This window comes from Nymphalis io, chromosome 5, assembly GCF_905147045.1.
Source record: "Nymphalis io chromosome 5, ilAglIoxx1.1, whole genome shotgun sequence".
Lineage (NCBI taxonomy): Eukaryota > Metazoa > Arthropoda > Insecta > Lepidoptera > Nymphalidae > Nymphalis > Nymphalis io.
This window is the reverse complement of record NC_065892.1, coordinates 11,756,091-11,780,405: the sequence shown is the minus strand read 5'-3', so window position 1 is coordinate 11,780,405 and position 24,315 is coordinate 11,756,091. Positions and strand designations below refer to the sequence as shown.

General features: G+C 33.2%; 1 protein-coding gene and 1 long non-coding RNA gene across 9 annotated transcripts in view; one reads left to right on the top strand and one right to left on the bottom strand.

Moving 5' to 3' along the window:
* Window positions 1–10,100, top strand: part of LOC126768759 (uncharacterized) — a 28,142-nt gene extending 18,042 nt beyond the window's left edge. For 2 of the 5 annotated variants that reach the window (XR_007669260.1, XR_007669256.1), the window contains exon 4: window positions 1,721–10,100. This is a non-coding gene — a long non-coding RNA (uncharacterized LOC126768759). The remainder of the gene's footprint in view (window positions 1–1,720) is intronic. The other 3 variants (XR_007669259.1, XR_007669258.1, XR_007669257.1) reach the window with 3 other exon arrangements.
* A 7,438-nt stretch (window positions 10,101–17,538) lies between these two features.
* The window catches only part of LOC126768745 (uncharacterized), a 43,950-nt gene continuing 37,173 nt past the window's right edge, over window positions 17,539–24,315 (bottom strand). For all 4 annotated transcript variants that reach the window (XM_050487029.1, XM_050487027.1, XM_050487028.1 and 1 more), the window contains one exon: window positions 17,539–19,907. In XM_050487029.1, the coding sequence (XP_050342986.1) occupies window positions 19,388–19,846 (459 nt within the window). In that variant the 5' untranslated portion in view covers window positions 19,847–19,907 and the 3' untranslated portion in view covers window positions 17,539–19,387. The remainder of the gene's footprint in view (window positions 19,908–24,315) is intronic.

Genomic DNA, 24,315 nt, shown 5'->3' with positions numbered 1-24,315 from the left:
TTAGGCCGTAATAAAGTTTACTGCATTTTATTATAATAGAATCTTTTCATGACACTTATGTTGGCAATTACACTCACGAGCAGTATCAATAATTTGTTTTGGTGGCACTAGAACACCTTTAACATTAATATATTCCTCACCTCTTGAACGCTTTTCCTTTCTCACATTCTTCTTCCATTTGCTAGGTTGTCTCACTCTTTTTCTAGGTTTACATTGAACTGGAGTAATTTCAGTTACATTATTTGGGGATTGGTTTTCGTCACCTAAAATCACAATTAAATTAGTAGTAGATGCTGTCGAATTACGTCCAGATGGCTGGTATTCTGAACCAGAGTCTTTGGATCTTCTTCTGCTTCAGACCCAAAGATTTCTGTAAACAATGAAAACTCTTTGAAGACTATTAACAAATAACACTTCATGTTTATTGCAATACAATACAATGGAATATTGTAATACATACCTCGAAGTTCGTTATCCACATTGTATTCTTGCGCTCGTTTTCCATATTGTCAAATAGCCACTTATTAACAATTAAAAATAATTTGCTGAACGATAAAGCAAGCACGTATGAGCGCGAAAATAATGACGTTTGTCATCCACAGACTGTCAAAAAGTAGCATAACTAATGTCTTCGTGACAGTGAAGTTAAAGACTGCTTAAACCATAGTGCCTATCTTACTTAGGCTAGTATGGCACCTCAAATTTAGATCACAGACTAAAGACCATAACAATGATTATGCTGCCATCTAGTGAAAATTCGTTGTATCATTTTTAGGCCACTCTGGTTCTATCAAAATGATCAATTTGAACTGGAAAAAATCATAAATCAATTGTAAAAAAATGAGTTGGGCCACTATGGTTCTCATGGCCTCAAATATTCTCTAAGATGCGAAAAACATTGAAATGAAACCAGGCGATGACGTACAATTACTTTAGTATTTAGATTACTTATTGATTCGTTATAAACATCACATTAAGCAATTTGATTTTATTCTAGATGTAGCTTACTTTTATCTTAGTTTTATATGTATATTATATGATAGAATAATGAATTTAGTAAGCATCTAATGATATGTATGATTAACAACATAAGATAGTTATTAATGCTATAAGAATCATACACTATTCACACCGTTTTATATTTGTGTATGTATGTATATATGTATATATCTGTTTAGAAATCGTAGAATTAAGGCACTCGTGTGCAGTGACCTAACACCTATTAGGTTAGGTTGAATTATTCCTGATATAGTGTAACAAACGGTAGGGTCAGAAATACTTATTTAACGAAAAGTGATCGGCACGTTGGAAGGTCATTTAGGACTGCTAGGTATAATGCTTAGGTGTAAAATGTTAGCAGCAACAAGCAGTCCAGTTAACTTTTTGCGTACAAGAACTAAATACTTTAGCTACACTAGGATTATTTACGTGATGTAATATCGTCATTGCTCCGTATCTTAAATAAAAAAATCAAAATTATATAATCTACGGGATAAAAAACATTAAAACTCGTAATCGGTGATTTATGTACGTTAAGATTGTTAAAATATGCGAAAATGTAATTTGTCAAATCGAATAATATACAATTAAATAAATTGCAAATTAATTTTTCACAACTATTTAAAAAACAAATATACATTGTTAAAAAAATTAAATAAAATCAAAATCAGTCAAACGGTTCTTTTTTTTATTTTTGCAACTAATCTTTTTTTCTTTTTAGCCCTTTTCCTTTAAAATAATTTGAGTTAAGTTTCATTCAAACATACAATCAGGAATTTCAACATATAATATGTATATAACATATATTTAAAAACTGAAAGACGGGAATACTAGAACACGAATAAGAGGAATAAAAATAATAACTACAGAAGAATATATCAATAATGTTTATCAGCTTTACAGATACTAGAAGATTTAGGATTAACAATCCCAAGTTAGCGTGCAAAGTTCAATAGTTTTATTTGTGGAGTTTGAGAAGTTTTGTGTGCATTTGTAATAGTGATATTGTTCTTTTAAAGAGTTATTTTCAATACGTGAAAGTTTTAGTTTGTGGTATTTTATAATAGAGAAATGAATTATAATTCATCGTAATTAATTTAAAAGAATATTGTTCGAAAAATTTAGCGAATTAGAGAGAAATAATCCGTGTACAGCGACATGATCATATCGAAAAGGTGAAATAATTGATGTACAGAGTTGATTCAGAAATTCGAAAGTATTAATATTCCTAAATAGTCCACACGAATTCGTCAAATTTATATTAAAAAATAGCTTCAAATCGAAAAGGATGAAAAAATATGCAAGATATGCGTTAAGTGCGCAGTTAGTGCCATAGTGGAATGTTTGGTTAGTGTTAAATGAATTTAATATTTTACAAATTTACGGAAAGAAGTTACAGAAATGAATAACAATATAATATGACAAGGTATAGAACATGCCATAATGAGTTTTAGAAACATATTTGACTAAATCAGTATAAAAATATCCAGAAATGAATGCACTGAAATTAAAACTGAAGATATGTAGATGTAGGATTTCGTTCGTGGAAAATTACATAAGCTTAAATTATTATTCGGAACTAATTTCTACACTTAGCAGAATATTAATAAAATCGCTGTTAGCAAAGAAAATAAGGATAAATCGCTATAATCATGAGAATAGTAACACTGGCGTCTACGGTACATTCAAGTGTAATTTATCAGAACAAATGTACATTCATTAGAAATCGAAAATAATTGAAAACACAGGTCCCAATATTCTAGTTCGAATTTTTCGAATAGATTACAAGATCAAATTATAAGAATGACCGAAGTATCATTAACAACTTAAATTGTCAAGCATTAATTAGTGGCCCTTAGTTTCACTCACCAAAAATATAATCATGGAAGTATTAAGAGATAAACGGAAACAAAACAAAGATATACGGAAGATTTAGGGTCAAAAAATATAATTCGTAAGCTAATTAAGATATTCTTATATTAAGAATAATTTCTACTATGGAAAAGAAATTTGTAAGATTTAAAATTTACAACGAGGGTAAACCTAAACAAGGAAACGTATAATACAATACTGTATGTAGAATATGTATATAATTATTATACGGAGAAACTAAACGGTAATAATTAACGGATAGAATCACTATAAATTTTATAATAACGAGTACGCTAATACTTCAGGATACCTTATTTAATTTACCATATAAGAAATCGGACTAAACGACCAAGGTGAGTCAAGAGAAAGAGAATGATAAAAATATTTTTTGCATAAATTAAATATTTGTATTATATATAATATACTAATATTTTTTTTATCTTCCTCAACTATCTTTCCTTTTTTGTTTAGCTTTTTTTTATTTCCAAATAAATAACAATATTGGCAATAAGAATAGCGATTTTTTTATACAAAATCAAATGTGCATTATTAACACAAAATTTCAAATCATTAACAAAAAAAGTAATTTTAACATTACAAACGTAGAATGATAAAATATAATTTGGCTTAAAACCCTATTACATTTTAAAATAATGCATAATATAGTGCGATATTGGCTTGACCTTTTTTATATTTAATTATTTAAAACTAAAATTGGTACAGCATGGTCTAGATAACACTAGGGATAGTCACAATTCACAGCTGACTGCACTGATTAGCACTTGGATGACCTTTGGTTCATGAGTAAGGTTTGTTTTTAGCATCTGCTTGTAATATAATTTTATTTGTTCGATATGTCACGTGATTCGTCTTCCCTGCGTTGAGATCCATCTGCGTGGATACGTCGTAATTGTATTACACATCTTACAATGCTTATCAATGCTACATATATTTTTCAAATAATCGAATTTATTTCAGAGAGTGGAAATAATAATAATTAATGTTATAGGCTTTGCTGGGATTATTTGTGGTGATTAACAGTTGTCTTTGGATCTTGCCTATAACGTTGTAATTGAATGAGCATGAGATTAGGAGGGACTGGATTAGTCACATTCGCGAGTGGTTTTTAAAATGTTGCTATGAAAGTGTGAAAAGGCTTGGATCTTAGTAGCGCATTTCTGCAAATATATCTAAATTTGACGCTTTTCACGCCTTTGACAATTGTTAGGATATCATGTCATGATTCAGTCATCGGTGTTCATACGGGTATGTAACTTTTATTAAGTAACAAATTAATAACGAATACTCTGTCGCCCTTTTTCAATGGTTTCTATATAGTTATTTACCTCACAAAATTAATAACAATTTACATACTCGCTGTACTTAATGTGAAATGGTTTTATATAATAAATTATGTTGTGTTTAAAATATGTTTTTGATGCAATTATAAATATAATTTTATTTCAGTTTGTGTATCAATTACACTGTTATTTTGGTATTGTAGTTTTTTACTCATAATACTGGTGAAAATAAAATTTGCTTTGACATTTCTTGAATTTTAATTTCATAATACAGCACGACTAGGTCATTAATGTTTTGTTTTCAGCTAAACTAATCAGAATTTAGAAAAAACAAATTTTCTACATTGCAATGAATATTATTACATTATTTACACACTAGAATAAATGGATTTTTACACGGAGAAGATTGTTCCTGCACCATATTGCTTTTGAATCCACGTTTCTTATCATTATGCCAGTTTGTTTCTTCGCATTATAGTCTAGTCGTCTGTAAGCTCAGAAAATACCCACAAAGCTTGAGTCACGTGGTTTGTTTGTGGTTCCGTGTAACAATTGTGAAACAATATAAAACCGCAATACGCTAACTGATCCGAAGCGTTACTACTTATGTAACCTGTTGCTGCTTCCATGCATCGTCCAAGTCTTCTTAAAAATAGACGTGCTTTTATTTGCATTACAATGATTTTTATGTTTGTAGACACAGTTAATTTTGATTATAAAATTTTCTGTGATCGTTTATAAAATGCACCAACAATTATTTGTGGCTAACTTTAACATGTGAATGAGCATGGAGCTAGATGGAATATGTCATATAAACTCGAAATTTCTTGCAGGTTTAGATGGTGTGTGATAGTAAACATTTCTTGTCACTTTATTATTCTTATATATGGCACATACATCGATGTTGGGTTCCCTAGAGGCAATGCAAGATTTTCATGAATACAATATGTGCTTAAGTTATTGTTCATATTAATGCTACTCATCGGTGTTTATGTAATATATTGAAGATCTTTTATCCCTCATTGTATTAAATGCTTTTTATTTTTAATAGAGCTTTAATAATTTGTGGAATGTCACTGATACTCTTTTCATAATATTGCTGTGGTGATTCGTCTCTTATTAGTGAAAATGTAAGGTTCCAAAATTAGTGTTTGTAGCCATAACACTTTTTTTTGATTCCTGGCATATGTTGTCGATATTTTGTATATGTTATATAATAGTTAACGCTCCAGTGTAGCGAGTTGGTTACTCTATACAAGAAGAAATGCTTTGGGAGAATGAAACGTAGGATCACAATGTGTGCGAACGAGCTATCGCTTGAAAATAAATTCACTTAAATTTATTATATTATGCTTAAATGCTTTTTGTAGGATAATACCTTAACTATCCAAAAGGTTAGTTAATCTTTGCAAAACAGGAATACAAAATTAAGTTTTATTTTGTTTGTTGTGGTTAAGTGTTCGTTTGTCGTTTGTTAGTAATTTTAGTTGAGTTTTTAGTGAAAAAATTGTGTATAGTGAAAATTAAAGCATGAATACAAAAGTTCATTTCAAATTGTTAAGCTTACAGATGTCCATGTAAATTAAAAAAAAATGAATGCTCGGGCATTTATGAGATAAAAATAGAGTTCGAAGTGATAGTGGTGATGGTGTTTGTGAGTTGGATTGGAAGTTTTATTAATATTTTTCAAAAAAAAGTTAGTTATCTATTCAATAAGTAATTATATAGAAAATTGAGAAAAGTTCTTAAGTTGAAATGTGGCAAGTTGGTGTTCGTGAGGTCTAAATAGTTCTCAGTTCGAATGGTTTCAGTTTTTTTTTTTACATTCGTATAACTAAATTAGTTACATAAATGTTAAAACATTCAACAAATTCTATAAAATAAAATAATTAAGAAAACAATAACCACTATTATTTACAGATTAATACAACAATCTTTAAAATATTTTCAGGAACGTTAACTTTTTTTCTTTCTTAATTTCCTTTTTGCAGTTTCAAGTTTTATTGACGGCCTGAAAAAAAAAATTGTTTATGGTATATATAAATGTAAAACAATATGAATACAAAATAGCAAAAATATATTTGGATAAAATGAATATGAGAAATCAATAAGTCGGTATTTATTTTCCGTGTTTTTTTTTTTATAATTATAAACGTTGTTTACATATTAGAGTAACACAATACGAATATAATTTATATATAAAAATAAAAGAATGCTATAAGGACATATACCTTTACCCTTGTGCCTTTTTTTTTTATATTATTACAGTTCGTGGCGTCTGTCGTGGGTTCGGTGATCCAACCAGACTGTATAAAGGCGACTGCGCAAATAATTTTTTTTTCTTAAAAATGTTTGCAGGTTATTAGCCAATTCTGCGCATACGTTTTACCTGTGGATATTTTATTATAACTATTGAAGGTACATCTGAACATACAATTGTTTGAGATTAATAACAAATATCCTTTCTTACAGAAATACTTTATACGTGAACTATAGATGCAAACAATATAATATTCATATTTTTTTCTACCATTTAAATAACTAACAGTTTATTTTTTTGCATCCATAGTTCGTTTTTCATTTATATTTTTATGATTATTTTTAATTTCAAAGAAGTTGAATGACTGCACATCACACGCCGGCGCGGTCATCGCTTGACTACGTAACGTTTCACATTATTTTTTTTATCATTATTTAGAGACATCTCACATTCTTATATTGTAAATATAAAAATGTCTATATATTTTTCTATAGTTTATTAATTATGAAGTTATAAAACTGTAACGTTTTTTTGCGTTTTTGTTTTCGTGTGTCTTTTTACAGTTGACAGTCTCGACAAAAGTTTAGCGTGTAAATCTGATCAAAAGGGAAGCTGGTTACGGTATTTAATCATGCACAAAAGCAACGAGTGCAAACGGTATGATAGAATATAACGTAAACAAACATTCTTTGGCCTATTTGAATCATTTTCAATTTGAGCTTTTTAAGGCGCATGCTGCGGAATAGTTAGCAAAACAAGATTTTTCATTTTTCATCATAACCTAACAAAGCAAAAAGAAATGCTTGTTTTTTTTTTTCGTGGCGGTACTTTTTGCAGTTCCGGATTCTTTCAATCATCCTGCCGCCTTGTCGCGTTCTACGTTAACTCCCGAAGGAGATGATATTAAATTTTAAGAAATAAAAAGACAATAACTGGTATAGTACTATATAGAGGAACGATAATGAGACCAGAAATTGCAGTCACGGGCTTTAAGACTTCGAATTTGACAGGTAAAAATTACCTTTAGTTCGTGTTTTTATATTTGTTCACAGTCACCGGAGATACGAGATCATATATCTAGAGAACCAGCAAACAGACAAACGGTTACGTTTAAAATATTGTATGAATAGTATAAAAAGCCATTGTAATAAATTAAGCAAATGTGCAAGTTATCTTCGTTCGCGTATAAATAATTATATAACAGGTAATTAAATATTATTATCATGAAAAAGAAAATTTTAGACTTAAACTTAAATTTTAATTTAAAACTTAATTTTAAATTTTACACACCTACTCTTTAAGCATTTTTGTTTGCTTTTCTGCGTGCTGTTTGATCTTTTTACAGTTGAAGATTTGCGCACACGTCTAAACTACATGTCCTGTCGTCGAATTTAATGCAATTGTTATAAAACTGGTATGAATACATAGTTTGCTGACACCGAGTAGAATATGTTTATGCCAATGACGTGTTAGAAGCATGACTGAAGTTATACTAGACTTGATAATATAACCCTTTTCCCCTAACGTCGTTTTCTTGTGTCCTTTAATTATTGTTTGCAGTTATCATGCGGGCAGATAGCGGTATACACTACGAAGTACAAGAAATTTGAACCAGTTATCCTAGACTAAAATCTGATTGCACTCGTAAGCAAAATCTGTAGGAGCCACTGTACGATTAAATAGTAGAAGTGATTGTGACACACGCATGATTATTTTCAATTACACTACACCTCAACCTATATAAAATATTTGAGTATGTTTTTTCGTGTGCCTCTCGAAATTTTTGCAGTTCAGAGATTCGTGCAGATAGAGATATTCTTCGGAGAAAGAAAACGATCCCACGATGATAAACGACGACGGTGTGTTGGTTTACTTGCATTGCCTGTGAGTTGTATTTTACGAATTATGACTATATATTTGAATTCTACAATCTATCAAATATTTTAAGGCTGCGTACCTGTTAACGAAAGGTTTGCGAGCTGCACGCGCGCATTGTGTAAAGCAATTCGTTCGCTTACTGCTCGTGAACTGCGCTAGCGCTGCTCGCATGCGCAACCTGCTATAACCGACGTGATCAATTTTTTCTTTGCTTTTGACATCGTCAATAGTAACTTAAAAATGTAGGGATATAGAACGGAGAATCAAAGCGAGCGCAGAACGTGCGCAAAGCCCGCCCTACATACGAGCGTTAAGCGAGCCCTGCGTGAGTTTGCAATAGGTAAGCAGCGCGAGCAGCGCATTCGTCAGATTGGACGCAGCCTAATATAATAAGAAACAGTGTATCGACGCAGTCTAATGGATCTCGGGATATTGTCGTATGTATTGGCCATGCCACATATTTTTATAGACGTAACGTTGCTGCTGCTTTCAAGTAGACAACTTCAACATAAATAGGTATTTATTTTATTTTTGCATCTCTATGCGTAAATAATAACAAATCTCATCTTTGTGTAGCAAACGTTATGTGTATGTGTTGTTAGTTTTATCGTAAGCGTATCGATAGTATTAAAGTTAGGTATTACTCATAAGCTCTGCTCGACTTGTCACGAAAGGTCCATGATCATCTCAAAGTAAATAGGTATGAAAATGCGATTCCTTAATCTTTTTAACAGGTGATATTATTCGATCGAAATTTGAATTACACAATTGAAGTGAATGTTTGTCTACGAGAAATATATATTCGTGTCGCCCTAATTGGTACGTAACAGTTTGGTGTTTGAGGAAACTTCGAAGTTTGGCTGGTAGCGGGATTATATACAAAGTATGTAGTTATTTAGAAGTATATTGGTGGTTGTTGTTTTCTTTTAGTATAATGCTTGATTAATAAGTACCGTGGATTGAATAGTTCGTGTCAGTGAAGGCAGACGATCGTAAGTTTGAACACAACATATTAATATTTAAACAAAACCTCAATAGAATCAAAATAAAGTTCCTAATATGTGTTTGGTCTTTATATTAAAATAGTATAGATATAATATAGTATTAAAATTAATTTACTGTAACCTTATTTAAAAATAAATTACAATTATTTAAAAAATAAGTATCATGTCTCCAAAATTAAGCTTAAGATAATTATATAAAAACAGTGAAACACAATCTATAATAGCTTTAAGCGCTGTTATCTATGTTCTATTTTTTCAGATATACAAGCAAACATGTCAGTTCAAAACCTCTAAAACTTGCCACTTAGGATAAATGTATTAAGGGGAGTACCTGTAAAGATGTCAGGTTAGGTTCGTTAGGGTAGTACCTAAAGGTACTTACACAAACTATAAATTTTATATTTCCAAATGATTTTCAGGCTACAATTAAATAAATCGTAAAAACCGGGCGATGACATATAGGGGTTTTAGTTTTAAGTATTTATAATGAAATGATAGTTTCGCAACTATCCAATTAGGCAGGTGTGTATATATATATATATATATATATATATACTATAAATATATGTATATTATAAAAAATATATATTATATAAACAATATCAAAACAAATAATTGGCTGAAACTCAAATAAAAAAAGGTGATTCCTGTGGAGTTTCTTGCGCCGCTTCTTCTCCACAGAAGAACACCTTCCGAAGCGGTAGTAGATCTTTTAAAATTTTAAAAAATGTAATCAAAATATAACATTAAAAATAAATTTTAATAAAATCAAAAAATATTAAACTATTTTGTTGTTTCATTTCACTTCCAAATATGAAAAGAAATATAGTTTATTTTAATTTCTTGTTGTTTTATTACCCATATGTCCTTTATTTATTCCTGATAAAATAGGTTTTGAAGTAGATACAAAGTTTGAACAATAGTAATTTTGTGTGGCTAATCCTTTTTGAGTTAAATTAAACATACATAGCCAGCTAAAATAAACTACATTTAAACTTAAAAAAAAAAAGAAAAACTCGCTTAATGTTATTATTAAGTAAAAAAATAGGTACCGTAAATTGGGGTGAATAGCAATGATTTTCAACTTTGTTTAAAAAATTTGTTGACAATAACTGGTATTTTTTTACCTCAATTTATTCTTTATGATGTCCGGTACCATGTTGAAAAAGCTATGACAATATTTTTTTTAACTAAAACCATAAGTTTTCCAGAAATAAAGTATTTACAATTTCTATTCACTCAACGAATGGGGCCAATAGAAACGTTTTAAGGGGTGAATGGAAAAACTATTAGAGCTGCAAGAAATTACTTTTATCCAACATGTAAAAATGTTAGGTTGTGTGTATTATAAACACTTAGATTTGAAAATGCTTACTGAAATTTAAATCTAGTGATTTCATTTTTATGTGGCCTATATGCGCGTCCGCCTACCAATTAAATAAAAAAAAATTACCTATATATTATGGACTTACTATTTATTCACGCAGAATCTATGAAAGTAGTTATTTAGTTAACAGTTTTTGACAACCCTATTTATTTATCTCTATTGACCCCCCCCCTACTAGTTGCTATTCACTCATTAAACATTTCTATTATTCCCTACTGTTTCTATTAGACCCATACTACTATTCTATTCCCCCTTCAACTTCAACCTTCTTACCTTACTCAACCCTTTACGATAGGATCAGAGAATTATACTCATGCTTTGTCCTCGAGATGATATAGGATATAAAGTTACGTGTAGTAGACACTAGATGTCTGCACTATATTTGAGATAATTTTTTTTTCATTTACACGTTGAGTGCTCCGCTACTCAGTACGCGTCAAATTGTTTTGTGCTTTTTAATACATTCCGTTAGAAGTTGAAATGCTAACTATACTATACTACACGAAAGACAGCATATAGCTAACAAAATTAGAAATTTGGAACAAAAGTTAATACGCACACGAAGCAGTGATCGACATAGGACATCGAGATCGAGGAGAATGTCATCCAGCTCGAGTTCCGAATCGCGCTCATCGCTGACAGAGTACGAAAATGCAGGCGGCGCCGTTGCGGGTGCACTGCCGCAGAGACGCTATGCATCGAAGATAAAATCATATATTAGTTTTTTAAATCAGTAGTGCGATTAACCTATTATATTTCAATAGGTTATCAATGATAGAAAAAACATACTTCGTACGTACGTCACTTCATTACGAATTTTGAGTACCTGAATAGCAATAAATAAATAATGCGGTCAGCTACTATTATTTAATATAAAAGTATTAATTTGGGAATGCAGTCTTTGGGACTGTCGCTTAACCAAAATATACTACCTACATCTTAGGTAGGATTTCATTACCCCAGGTGCGCTAATACCATCAACAAGCGCCACTGCGACCGCCTTCATTGTCAACAGCGTAACCTTCCACTGCTGAGCTGCCTTCAGATAGCTTTGACTTTCCCCTAGGGTCATCAGAACCCACGACCAATGAAAAAAACAATCTTCAGACGCCGCCAACTGAACAGACAGGGGCTCTTGATGATGAACTCTGATTAATTCTAGGAGACGATCCTACCCAGGCAGCGGTTTTTGGTGAAGAAATTCAGCCAGATCTTGCTAAACGCCTACAACATATAGCTAGGACAGGCTTACCAAAAGATATCCGTAAAGAGCTCATGGACAAACATTTACTTCCAGTAAACTGTATCTTAATTGAAACCACCCTCAACCCGGAGTGGTAGCTGCCATTTCAGTAGCTGTTCATAAAAGAGACAAAGGTATTGAGTTCAGACAAAAAAAGCGAACTTCCGCAGTTTCATGACATCAGAAACAAAAAATACTGATGTTATTCAAACATTGATAGACGCTATTAAGCTTGTGTGCGATAGTCAGTACACTAATTCAACAATAAGAAGAAGCTTCATTCTTAATACTTTGACGAAAGAGCTTAAAGATCAATTGCAAGCGACAAAATTGCTGTTTAGCGAAAACCTAGCTGAAACTCTAAAAGCAAATAAGGCTATCTCAAGATCCGGAGCAGACATAAAGCCAACTCCTTCTAAGCAACCTATCACTCTAAAAAGTACCTCCGATTTCAATTTGACAAAAAAACCTTTCGGCTTATGTACTGCCCCTTTTGTTTTCACCAAAATTATGTAACCTGTGATTAGCTTATTGCGATCTTGTGGCCACTTGTCAACAATATATTTAGATTATATTTTATATCCAATAGTCTAAAATGTCATGTCGCGCTAGGCTTTATTATAAACACAGAAAAGAGTAATCTCTCCCCTGCTACCACGTGTAAATTCCTTGGTTTTTTAATTAACTCCCATAACTTACAAGTTACTTAACCTCAAGATAGAATTACAAGAATCAAATCTGAATTAAATATATTCCGTAGTAAGATATATATAACGTTGTAAGGTTCAGCAATTCGCTAGTTTAGTAGGGCTACTTACCTCAACCTGCCCAGCCGTCAAATACGGTTGGCTTTATACAAAAGAACTTGAACGATGTAAATATTTAACTTTTAAAGAAAACGATAATTATGACCAATTTATAAACATACCACCATCAAATTTATCAGACCTTGATTGGTGGTCCCAAGCAATCGTTCGCACGGTAATTGACATTAGATAAAATGAGTTTTGTTTGGAAATCCTGTAGTGGGAGCAGCCTGTAGTGGGAAACGGGTTAGTGGGATGTGGACGGATAAAGAACGTTCCTGTCACATCAATTATCTAGAAATTTTAGCTGCATTTTTCGGATAAAAAATATTTGCAGTCTTATCGCGACTGCGTAATGATCTTACGGATTGACATACATAAATCGTATGAGGTGTTCAGTTCCCGCACCTGACAAACGTTACTCGAGATCTCTGGCAATGGTGTGAGGTCCGAAATCTGTTTGTTTTTGCATCTTATATTAGCTCAGCCGATAATGTTGTCGATATGCTGAATCACGTCGTGTCCATCCAGATATCAAATGGGAACTGTCAGATTTCGCATTTCGAAAAATTATACATTTTGGAAATCCAGAAATTGACATAATTGCCAGTAGACTGAACATGAAAATGTTCGTGGCATCGAACCCGGATACTTTTGCAATAGACGCTTTTACAATTTCATGGTCGGATATGTATTTCTATAGTTTTCCGCCATTTGCCGTCATTTTGAAAACATTGCGAAAAATAATTAATGATAAGGCTAAGGGGATCGTGGTAGTACCATTTTGGCCCACGCAACCCTGGTACTCTTTATGTAAAATTTTATTAATTTTAGATCCCCTTATATTCAAACCCTCTGACACTTTCATTATCTCCCATTAAAGCAATCGAGATGATCGGAAGATTACTCTGGTTGCCAGGGTCTTATTAGGACGTCACTTCTGAAAAGAAATATACCTCTAGCTTCTATACCAATAATGTTGACCTCACTTTCAAATAATTCAGTTAAGCAGTGTGACACATACCTGAAAAAAATGGTTAATATTTTGCAAAATCAATAAAATTTATACGTAGGGTCCATAACAAATATTATAATGTTTTAACGCAATTATATGAGTTCGGTGCAAAATATGGAACTTTGAATAGCTATAGGTCGGCTCTCTTTCTGCTTCTTGGCCAATAAATAATAAATGATGATCATATCAAACGGTTCTTTAAAGGGGTTTTCCATTTACGTTCTCCGTTACCTAAGTATGATACTACATCTATTGTTCTTAACTACTTAGCAAACTGGTAACCTAACGATACATTAAGTTTAGAAAAAATATCAAAAAAATTATCAACTTTACTTGCGATGACGACAGCAGAGTAGAGTGCAAACCATCACCAAAATTAGTAAAAAAAAAAAAAATTCTCGTTAATGAGGTTAGTATCAAAATCCCAGATTTGTTTAAAACTTCCCGTGCAGGGTTAATCCTTCCTTTTGATATATAGATAAAACATAATCTTTACGTAGTGGTGATATTCCTTTATAAGTATTCGAAAACCTCATACACCCATCACACCTCACACATTGAGTAAATCATTAAGTAGTTCTGGAATCGATGTGTCAATTTATACCGCCCATAGTACAAGACATGCGGCTACTTCCAGGGCACATAGGCTGGGTGTTAATTTAGACCATATCAGAAAAACTGCAGGGTGGAGCGGTCGCTCCAAAGTTTTTGGTAAATTTTATAAAAGAGAAATAATTACTAATGCTACACGATGATATGATTTTTACTGTCAACATCTACATATAACTTTATGCTAATCTCTTCGGACAAAGCCCTCGTGTAATTATGATAGAACTTCACGTACAGGTAAGTTCGTTTAATCATTATTTATTTTCTATAGTAGCTCGTTATCGAATACCTCGCTATTTATTTTCATAGAATAGATAAGTGTATTTCATAGAATAGATTCATAAATAGAGTGTCGCGGGCCGCAAATAGAAAATATTTAGGTAAGGATTTCTTAGCTTTCGGGATTGTTACAAATTAAATAACTATGAACGGACACTGCAGTGCTCGTGGTCACAAGCAGTTTTTTCATTCAAATGATATAGGTATTAAAACAATGAAATTTAACCGTAATTTAAAGGTTGACTACCGCTGGGTTAGATCTACATTTATATTCAATTTATATTTAACTGAAATTTTTATTATTAGAATATGTTAAAACAATTGTTTGTTACTTACCAACTCCTTTTTCTATTGGAATAGGCTTATAAATACGTATTCAACGTAGACAGAAACAAACTGTCTACGGTATTCAATAATAGATTTTAGTGCACGAAGTGCAGATGGCGCTGTGAGTATTTACTTATATATCCTCTAGATGGAAGCACAATTGAAATTTGACACCTTTATCGCGGTAAATAGGTACCTAGCTACTTATTGTGCTTCCATCTAGGGGAGTTGCACCTAAGTAACGGCTCACTCTCAGAGACTGAACTGACGGTAATCCAATAGTAGTAACATCAATTCTCAATCATAATTCATAAATACCCTATTATATGGCTTACAAGCACTTTTAAATCATCAGTTTAATCTTTTTTGAAAATAAATGTATCCAAACCACAAACATACCAAAATTATTAAATCATAAATATATTTTATTAAAATTCAGAGATTTTATCAATAAAGTGTAGTTAGGTAGTCATTTAAATATTTTATTTAATAATTCTTCCATTTCATTATTTATACTACTAACAAACCAAACTTTAAAGACTTTGTTGTGTTGTGTTGATGATGGTGAGTTACTATTATCTTTTTTTTTTTTTACGCTGGAAAAACGCATTACGCGTTTCCCCCACGGGAACAGTGGGGGGGTATGTGGGGCTCGCCGATGTCCGAGGCGCCGAGTGCGCCCCGAACAACGGAGTACCCACTAAAAAACCAGCGGTACCCTTTCCGTCATAACGAGGAGCGCCACGGGATCGCTTGCGCATGCTACCGCGACGCTCTGACGGGTGGCCTGCGTATGCAGGCCTCCATTCTCTATGGGGATTACCAGGGTACTGAGAACCCCCTAGTCCCAGCGACGCCTATTGCGGCGGAGGGAGAAGGTGCGCATAGCGCCTCATTCTTCTCCCCAGTCTTCTTCGGCGGAGCAGGTTTGAAGCGGCGTCCTCTTCCCGCTCCCGCTCCGCGGCCTCCTTCTGCGACATTACATTTTCACAGAAGGAGACCATTTCCGACCAACACTCATCGCTTCCGAGCATCGCGTTGATGATGCTCGGCAAGGAGAGGTCTCCGCCGACAACTGCCGCCAGAGAAAGCCTCTGGGTCCCCCACGCGGCACACTCCGTCAGGGTGTGTTGCGCCGTGTCGGTTGGCGCACCACACTCGTGGCAGGAAGGTGACATTTCCCGCCGTGCTATCTTGTGCAGATACTTACCGAAGCAGCCGTGTCCGGTAAGTACCTGCGTTAACCTAAACGAGAGCGTGCCTCGTTTTATTTTGAGCCAGCGATTTAAGTGGGGACGTACCGCCTCCACTGTCGCCAGGCCGGCTGTGGGGGACCTCAGATCTTCCTCCCATCGGGCTATCAGGGCTTGCTGGGCTAGAGCCCTGATCCGCCTAACATCCGCCGACCCTGGATGGTCGCCGCGGTCTCTCGCCTCGGCCCGGAAGCGGTACACCTCTGCGAGCACCTCCGCCTGGAGTTCCCAGGGCGGATCGCCCGCTAGGAGCGTCGCCGCTGTCCAAGACACCGTACGATACCCTCTTATCGCTCTTACCGCTATGACCCTCTGCGGCCTTCGCAGGAGGGCCCGGTTGTGAGCAGTGAACGCATCGACCCATATCGGGGCACCGTACAGTGCCATCGACCTCACTACGCCAGCTTAGAGGCGCCGACATAGCGATCCCGGTCCTCCCACGTTGGGTAGGAGGCGACCCAAGGCGGCAGCTGTGTTGATGAGCTTCGGGCCGAGTTGCACGAAGTGCTGTCTGAAGCTCCATCGCCCGTCCAGGATCAAGCCCAGATACTTCATCTGGGCCTGCACCTTGATCACCGTCCCGTGGACGGTGATACTTGCCCCCCGAGGGGGGGCTCTCCGTGGACCGTGGAAGAGGAGAGCCTCCGTTTTGGATATGGAGACTCTCAGGCCCAGCATTTCCATTCGGTCCACGGTCAAAGTTGTTCCAACTTCGGCCAGGCAGGCCACCTCCCCAAAGTCCCGCCCCGTCGCGGTAATGAGGGTGTCGTCAAGTTACTATTATCTTGCTATTTAGTCCAATAAATGATTATTAATAAATATTTATATGTGTACTTGTTTGTCAACCACACATTGATTTCTAAAAAAGCACACGATCGTATTTTAAGTTTCGAATATAGATATCCATAACTTCTTGTTATAGCTGCAAGCTTTAAAATGAAACAAGTTTACGTAAACGAACTGCTGACCAGCCAACCTAACGTCATAAATCAGAATGGCTGGTCATTTTTATATGCCTTATTTTTTTATAATGTGTATATTTAATGGTAGCAAATAGTAGCAAACTGGTAGCAATTTATGATCACCACCTTAATGCTAGATGAAACAGACAACCAGCCATTCTGAAGCTCACAGTAAAACATTGTTATAAATAAAGGGACTTCGACTCAATTCATATGGTTCTATATTAAAAAAAAAACAATATATATCCATCAATAATAATTAATAATAAGAGGCATAATCTTAATACACAGAAAGAAAAGAGGTTTTACTAATTAAGTGTAGAGTTAAATAAAAACACACACAAAATGTGTAAAATTTTATATTGCATTATAGTAATGAACTGTCACAACAAGGAATTGCCGTACTACCTCGCATAATTATACCACTTAAGAAATACTTAAATCTACGTAAACTATTAGACTTAATTTTACATCACATGTAGAATGAGATATCATTTTTTATAATAAGTAACAATGGCCTATGATATTCTTCACATTACTCCGTTACCAAGGAAAGATCTTAAAACCTTAGCATGTTACTTTTATTTAAGCGCCTTACAAATATTATGCGATAATTGTTACATATATCGTTCTACTAACACATAAATAGATACAACAGATGTAAAAGGTTGAATACTAAAGCAGTGATTAGAAGTTATGGTTTAAAAATGTAAAAATTTATCGATATGATACTAATTCATAATTTACACTATTTGAAAAACAGTCTTCATTTTACTCTGAGGTCAAAATTGAATAGAAATCTTATACTGAATTTAGTCACGACCAACATTTGACATCAGAAAATTTTATGATTTTATTGATATTTTGAGTAAATATGTACGTTCATAATTAAATCGAATACACTATAATATTATTAATATAAGTTATCTTATATCGATATAGAATGGGCAATCGAGCCAATATTTATTTACTTAATAAACCTACGCAATAGACATGTACATTTTACAGGTAAAATGTAATATAATTAATATTTTATTTATTGTATAAAACGCACCTATTTTTCTCATTGTTAAGAACCGATATTTAAAACAATTGGTATATAAATAGGCATGAATTACATCCCAACTAAATGACTTTTTTTTGTTGATAACGAACATCATAAAAAGTTCAGTTTTTTTATTAATTATATAAGTAACCCACCCATTGAAGTGCAAATTTTTCATTTTGCTAACGTAGGTACGTTTCATCTCGAAAGCGGCTTTGAATTATTGGAAAATCGTTTTTCTATTAAAAATATAGAAAAACTGACTTTTTTAGTAGTTCGTCTATAGTTCGATCAGTATAGACTTAATTAGCGCTTTTCAAATAATAAAGTCTTTCTAATAGACATTTAGATTCGCTATTTAAAATCTTTCGTGAATCTCATGTACTTTAGAATACAAATATGTATATTGGTACAATCTGAACAAAAACTTTCTTTAATAATTAAGTAGTTACTTACTTATCAATTTAAATTATTTGATAAGTACTTAATACCTAACTACTTAATTATCCAAGACAAGTAAAGTTAAGATAATGAAATGCTTTATATAATTATAATCTACCTAACATGAAAAACTTTTTATTATGAAATTATTATTTCATGAAACGTATGAAGAAAACTAGTATTTAATTTAAAACGTAATTTCGCCTCACTAATGTCAATTCATGTTGTCATCGTTTTTTTTAATCTCAAGTCCAAAATACTGTAAAAACAAAAGTTGCCATAAGCCGGACGTAGATCACGGTAGCATGTCAAAAGTTTTTTTTTTTATAGAATTTTAAGGCGGACGAGCATATGGGCCACCTGATGGGAAGTGGTCACCAAACGCCCTTAGACATTGGCATTGTAAGAAACGTCAACAATCGCTTATACAGCCAATGCGCCACCAACCTTGGGAACTTAGATTTTATGTCCCTTGTGCATGTAATTACACTGGCTTATTCACCCTTCAAACCGGAACACAACAATAACAAGTACTGCTGTTTTACGGTAGAATATCTGATGAGAGAAATTTAAGATTTATTTTATTGATCGTTTCCAATATGTCTGTTGAGTACAACAAAGAAGTTTCGACATGATCTGAGGCAACGTTTAAGAAGTGCAGATTTATAAAAACGGAGTAAAGTCTTATACGGCGCCCGTAAATAAATTATCTTTTGTTCTTGTTTTTCATGGTAAGACGCCGCCAGAAGCTAGTCTTCTCTGCCGGCGGCTGCTCTTCCCTCGTCTCCTCTCCTCTAGTTTCGCCTCGAAGCATATCTAAGAACGTTGGATCATTCTTCCGCACATTCTTTTCGATTTTTACAGCTTCCGCACTGAGTTCCGCTTTTAATTTTTCAGGACTCGTATTCTCGACCTTAAACTCGTTAGGGTCTTCAACGAACGCCTGTTGCAGATCGCGCATAATCTTCTTTCGTATGGTTTTTTTCATGCTGAGATGTCTCTCTAAAGTTTTGACGTCACCATTAGCGTAGGTGCGGAAGTCTTCTTTCTTCTTTTTGACAGACTTCTTTGTTTTATCTTCATTATCGTCGTAAGCCTTCCCATCGTACTGCTGGTTCAAACCGAAGATGTCACGCAAATGCGGGATTGCTCTCTCTGATGTCATCTTGCGTGCTTGCGGCACTCACGCCCGATGTTAGAAGATCACCAACAACTCATTATGGAACCTGGAATCGAAAACGATAACGGGTTAATCATCGACTTTAAAAGATTCATTAATCATTTTTAAAGAGTTAACAGTTATAAAAAAAGTCATCAGTTTATACGCAGATTCATTTACACTATATTCACATACTACAATACGATTCATGCCTATAGGTATTATTGCGAATATAAACAAAATTATTCCAGCATTTTAGTTAAAATTTGAAAGAATGAATTTCCATGGAAATAACCTAATATTAAAATTTGCATAATTAATAGCTCTGTGGCACACCCTTTCAGCTGTCGAGACTGACAAGTGACGTTTAAATACGAGAATACTCAGTATCGACTAACTGTCGCCGGAGGTTTCTTTACTATATCATATACCTACTATTAATATAATACATGTACATTAATATAATTATATCAATTGAAATACTATTTTCGAAAACAGATCGATAAAAATATTGCATAGGATTATGACTAAACATTTTGTTGACCATTGCTATGTTCTAATATTTTTTATTAAATATTATACATTTTTAATAATGTATGCACATAATATGAATAAAAATGTTTTATTTTAATTTATTAGATTGGTGCAAGCCCGCTTGGATAAGTACCGCCGTCGACCTATACTATAAAAATTGATATTAGTTATATTCTTTTAAATTTTCACTGCTCTACTGTAAATAAAATGATCTAGGTGCAACAACTTTCCATTTGACTCCTTCAGATACCAGTACAATATTCATATACTTTCGATTCACCGGGTTTTTAATATTATAAAACTGAGAGTGCCAAGTTGCCAACACACATATCTATTCCTAACGCAAAATGAGTAACGACAAATAAGCAACTTTGATATTTAATTGACGCGGTATGATTGGTCGAGATCTTGAACAATCTATGATATTCATTGACGATTCGGGTAAAAATGGCGTTTTTAATGTCGACGAAGTTGCTTTCGAAACTTTAGAAGTAAAATTTAGGATTAGGATATAAGTAGTTTAGTTAAATAGTGAACTGTTTGTGGTGCATAATATAACAGAGTTAGAAGCAAATCGCATGGAATTTGAAAATCTATGTTTTATTCATATCAACTCGCTTGGAGTAGGCTATACATAATAAAACGAGAGTACCAGAAAATATACAGATAGTATGAACTTCCCCAAATCGAATACAATTTTCGATCAACATTACCACTAGTATTATTGTTGATTGAGTACAATAACTTAATTCGACTTATTTTCCTACTCCTTGAGATTTTAATTACCATGAGTTAAATGTCAAAATAGATAAGGAACAAAATGCAGTATAATAATGGCAGGTAAATGGAGGCTCCGTAGCGTGACTGCACTACTGCCTGTGCGGTGGCTGTAACGACTTCCCTTAAGAGTTAAGAACGACAAGTGTGCACACAACCGCTCAACTTAATATCATATTTTTGGTGTTTGAGCATTTTGATTTATGACCATTAAACCATATGTTAGAGACAATTAGTTAGGTTATTATCTAAAAAATATGCGTTGCTGAGGTTGCTAGTTGAATGCTGATTTCGCTTTTTCTGTCATTATTAATTTGACATTCGAAAGAAGAAGACGCAGCATTGTTTAACTAATCTCCTGTTAAACAACGATTATAAATAATAATAATAATATCCTGGGACATTTTTCACACACGGCCATCTGATCCCAAATTAAGCTTGTACAAAGCTTGTGCTATGGAAACCAGACAACTGATATACTACATATACTACTTTTCTTTTATAAATACATACTTATATAGATAATTACACCCAGACTAAGGACCAACAGACATGTTCATGCACACAAATGTCTGTCCTGGGTGGTAATCGAACCCACAACCTTCGGCATGAAAGGCAAGTATCTACCAACCACGCCAACCGGCTCGTCAAAAAATAAGGCCGATAGTGTTTATTTTATTAGCTTTAAAAGCTTTATAAGTCCGTGATTCTGTAGCGTTTAGTATATTTTTATATACTAAAGAATTATCACAAAGTATACGATGACCGTCTACATCGCCTTCCATAAATGTTAATACAAAAATGTCGACAATAATTCTAAATGTGTTCTTTGTGCTTCACGTTCAACCATAAAACAAGCTTTTTACGCGACTGTACCTAGCTATCTATATACATATCTACTGGCATCCGTACGTATTGTGTTCAAAATGTAATAAAGAGCGCTTCACTGCGCGAGTCGGCTCCTCTCACTAGACTCAAGCGAACAATGCGTTCACTATTTCGACCATTTACTCGCACAAATCATCTTAAAAATACATCATGCAAATTGCGTCCTACTTGCTAAGAGTTAGGGAAGGAAATCACCTAATAATAATTTGAATGAGTAAAGCACAAATATAGGTCGATGCTCCTATAAATCGTTTGTGAAATAATAAATACTTTCTAGAACTTATCCGTTTAATTTCAAGTAAAGGCGGAAGTATTAGACTAGATTGATTTACCGCTAGATACTTCTGCGTAGTACTCATAAAAATGTACATAAAATAAAGTAGGTATTATAGTAATATATTATTAGATTAAGATTCAAACACTACGTCTACGTTAAACGTACAAATGTGACATGATAACAACTTTATATTATAAGAAGTGAATTTAAATATGACGAATAAAAATAATACTTAAAATCCATATAAAACTTTGAGACTTAAAAGCTTACTTTCAAAGAGTCGTATAAAACTTTACTGACGATTCTAGCTTAAAGCAATAAGTTTCTAGGAAGTCATTCGATTGTTATGTTATATATGTATTTAAAGTAAGCTTTTAAATACATATATAACATAACAATCGAATGACTTCCTAGAAATCTAATGTTAAGTTTAATAATAAATCTTATTTGAAGAATTTATTTATTGTACATAGGTGCATGAAAAGACGCCCTGGCACCCTAAGCTAGGTAAACCGGTATCTAAGGGACCAGTTTAAATCCCATAAAGTGAATTAATTTTTCAATAAAATAATTTTTTTAGATGAAAAATAAATTTAAATGAAATTACATGTAAGAGAGGAAAAGTTTGCATGTGTATTCATAAGTGTGAGCATGTTAGTAAGAGTGCGTTATATGTTTGTACTTTGTATGTTATGTTTTTCTATATCCGTGTTTGTATCAACTAGCGAAGTACCTACTTTCTGTATTTTAATAGTTTTATTTTATTCAAGATTACGCCGGCAAGTTGGGAAAAGGGGGACAGGTGTTAGGTATAAAAAAGTAGCCAATGTCCTTTTTTGGGGTTCAAGCTTGCTTCGTATCAAATTTCATAATATTCGGTCAGCGGTTTTAGCGGTGAAAGCGTAACAGACACACATACATAGTTACTTTCGCATTTATAATATTAGTATTTTATTAGTATATTAGTCTGATTATATATATACGTCACATGGTAATTTCAATCAAATAATACTGAACTTTTTGACAACGTTTTTATACTAAAATCGAAATTAATTCTTCTAAATTAGATATTTTTTTTATTACTCTGTAACTCACATAAACATTCGGACTACGAATGCACGGTTACCTACATCTTAGGTAACCGTTTAACAGCTGACATTAACATTGACATAGGGTCAACGCTCTTTACCTAACACACGATGGAGCCGCCATCTTTGGGCTATGACGTCACACTAAGTCTAATGTTAGCAAACATGTTTTCGTAGATTTTGAATGTTTATCTACATTTCTGGTCTTCCAACGATGTTATGTAATTATTCATGATATTTACGTACACCTGTAAAAGGTTGAGAGGTCAGTTAATTGCTTTAAGTTAATCAACCTGTTTAGTTTAAATGAAGGCTTATAGAATGAGTATAAAATCACAAAGTTATTTCAAAACAATGTAACTTTCTTAGTTGTCTTTCTTTCGTAACATAATACTGGAATTATGTTGACCACTTATATATTATTTTAATAACAATATAATAATAACGACATTGAATTCAGAGAAGTAACAATTAATAATATAGCTACAATTAATTAATTAATTAAATATCATATGAATTTTTATTACTTTTACGCTGACATTAAATAAATTCACGACAGGCCGATCAAGGTTTAAAAATAAATTTTATCATATTTGGTCGAACGATATTTTTCTATTGCACGTGATGCCTAAAAAGGTTTGCTTTGAGTACAAAAATAATGAATACCTACAGATTTTTATACGTTTTATTCAAAGGTTTTCCATTGATGCTGAAAGGTAAGGGAGGCATTGTATATTCCCAAGCGATGTGATTTTTAAAAATGATATTCATATTTAACAAAGTCCAAGCGTAAAAAGGATTCAAAAACATCGCCCTTCCAGATGTTCTGAAGCATTACTTCCCTAATATTTGTATAAATAGTATTTCTATTTAAAATTCAATTCAACTTATTTAAAGATCTCTTTAAATAA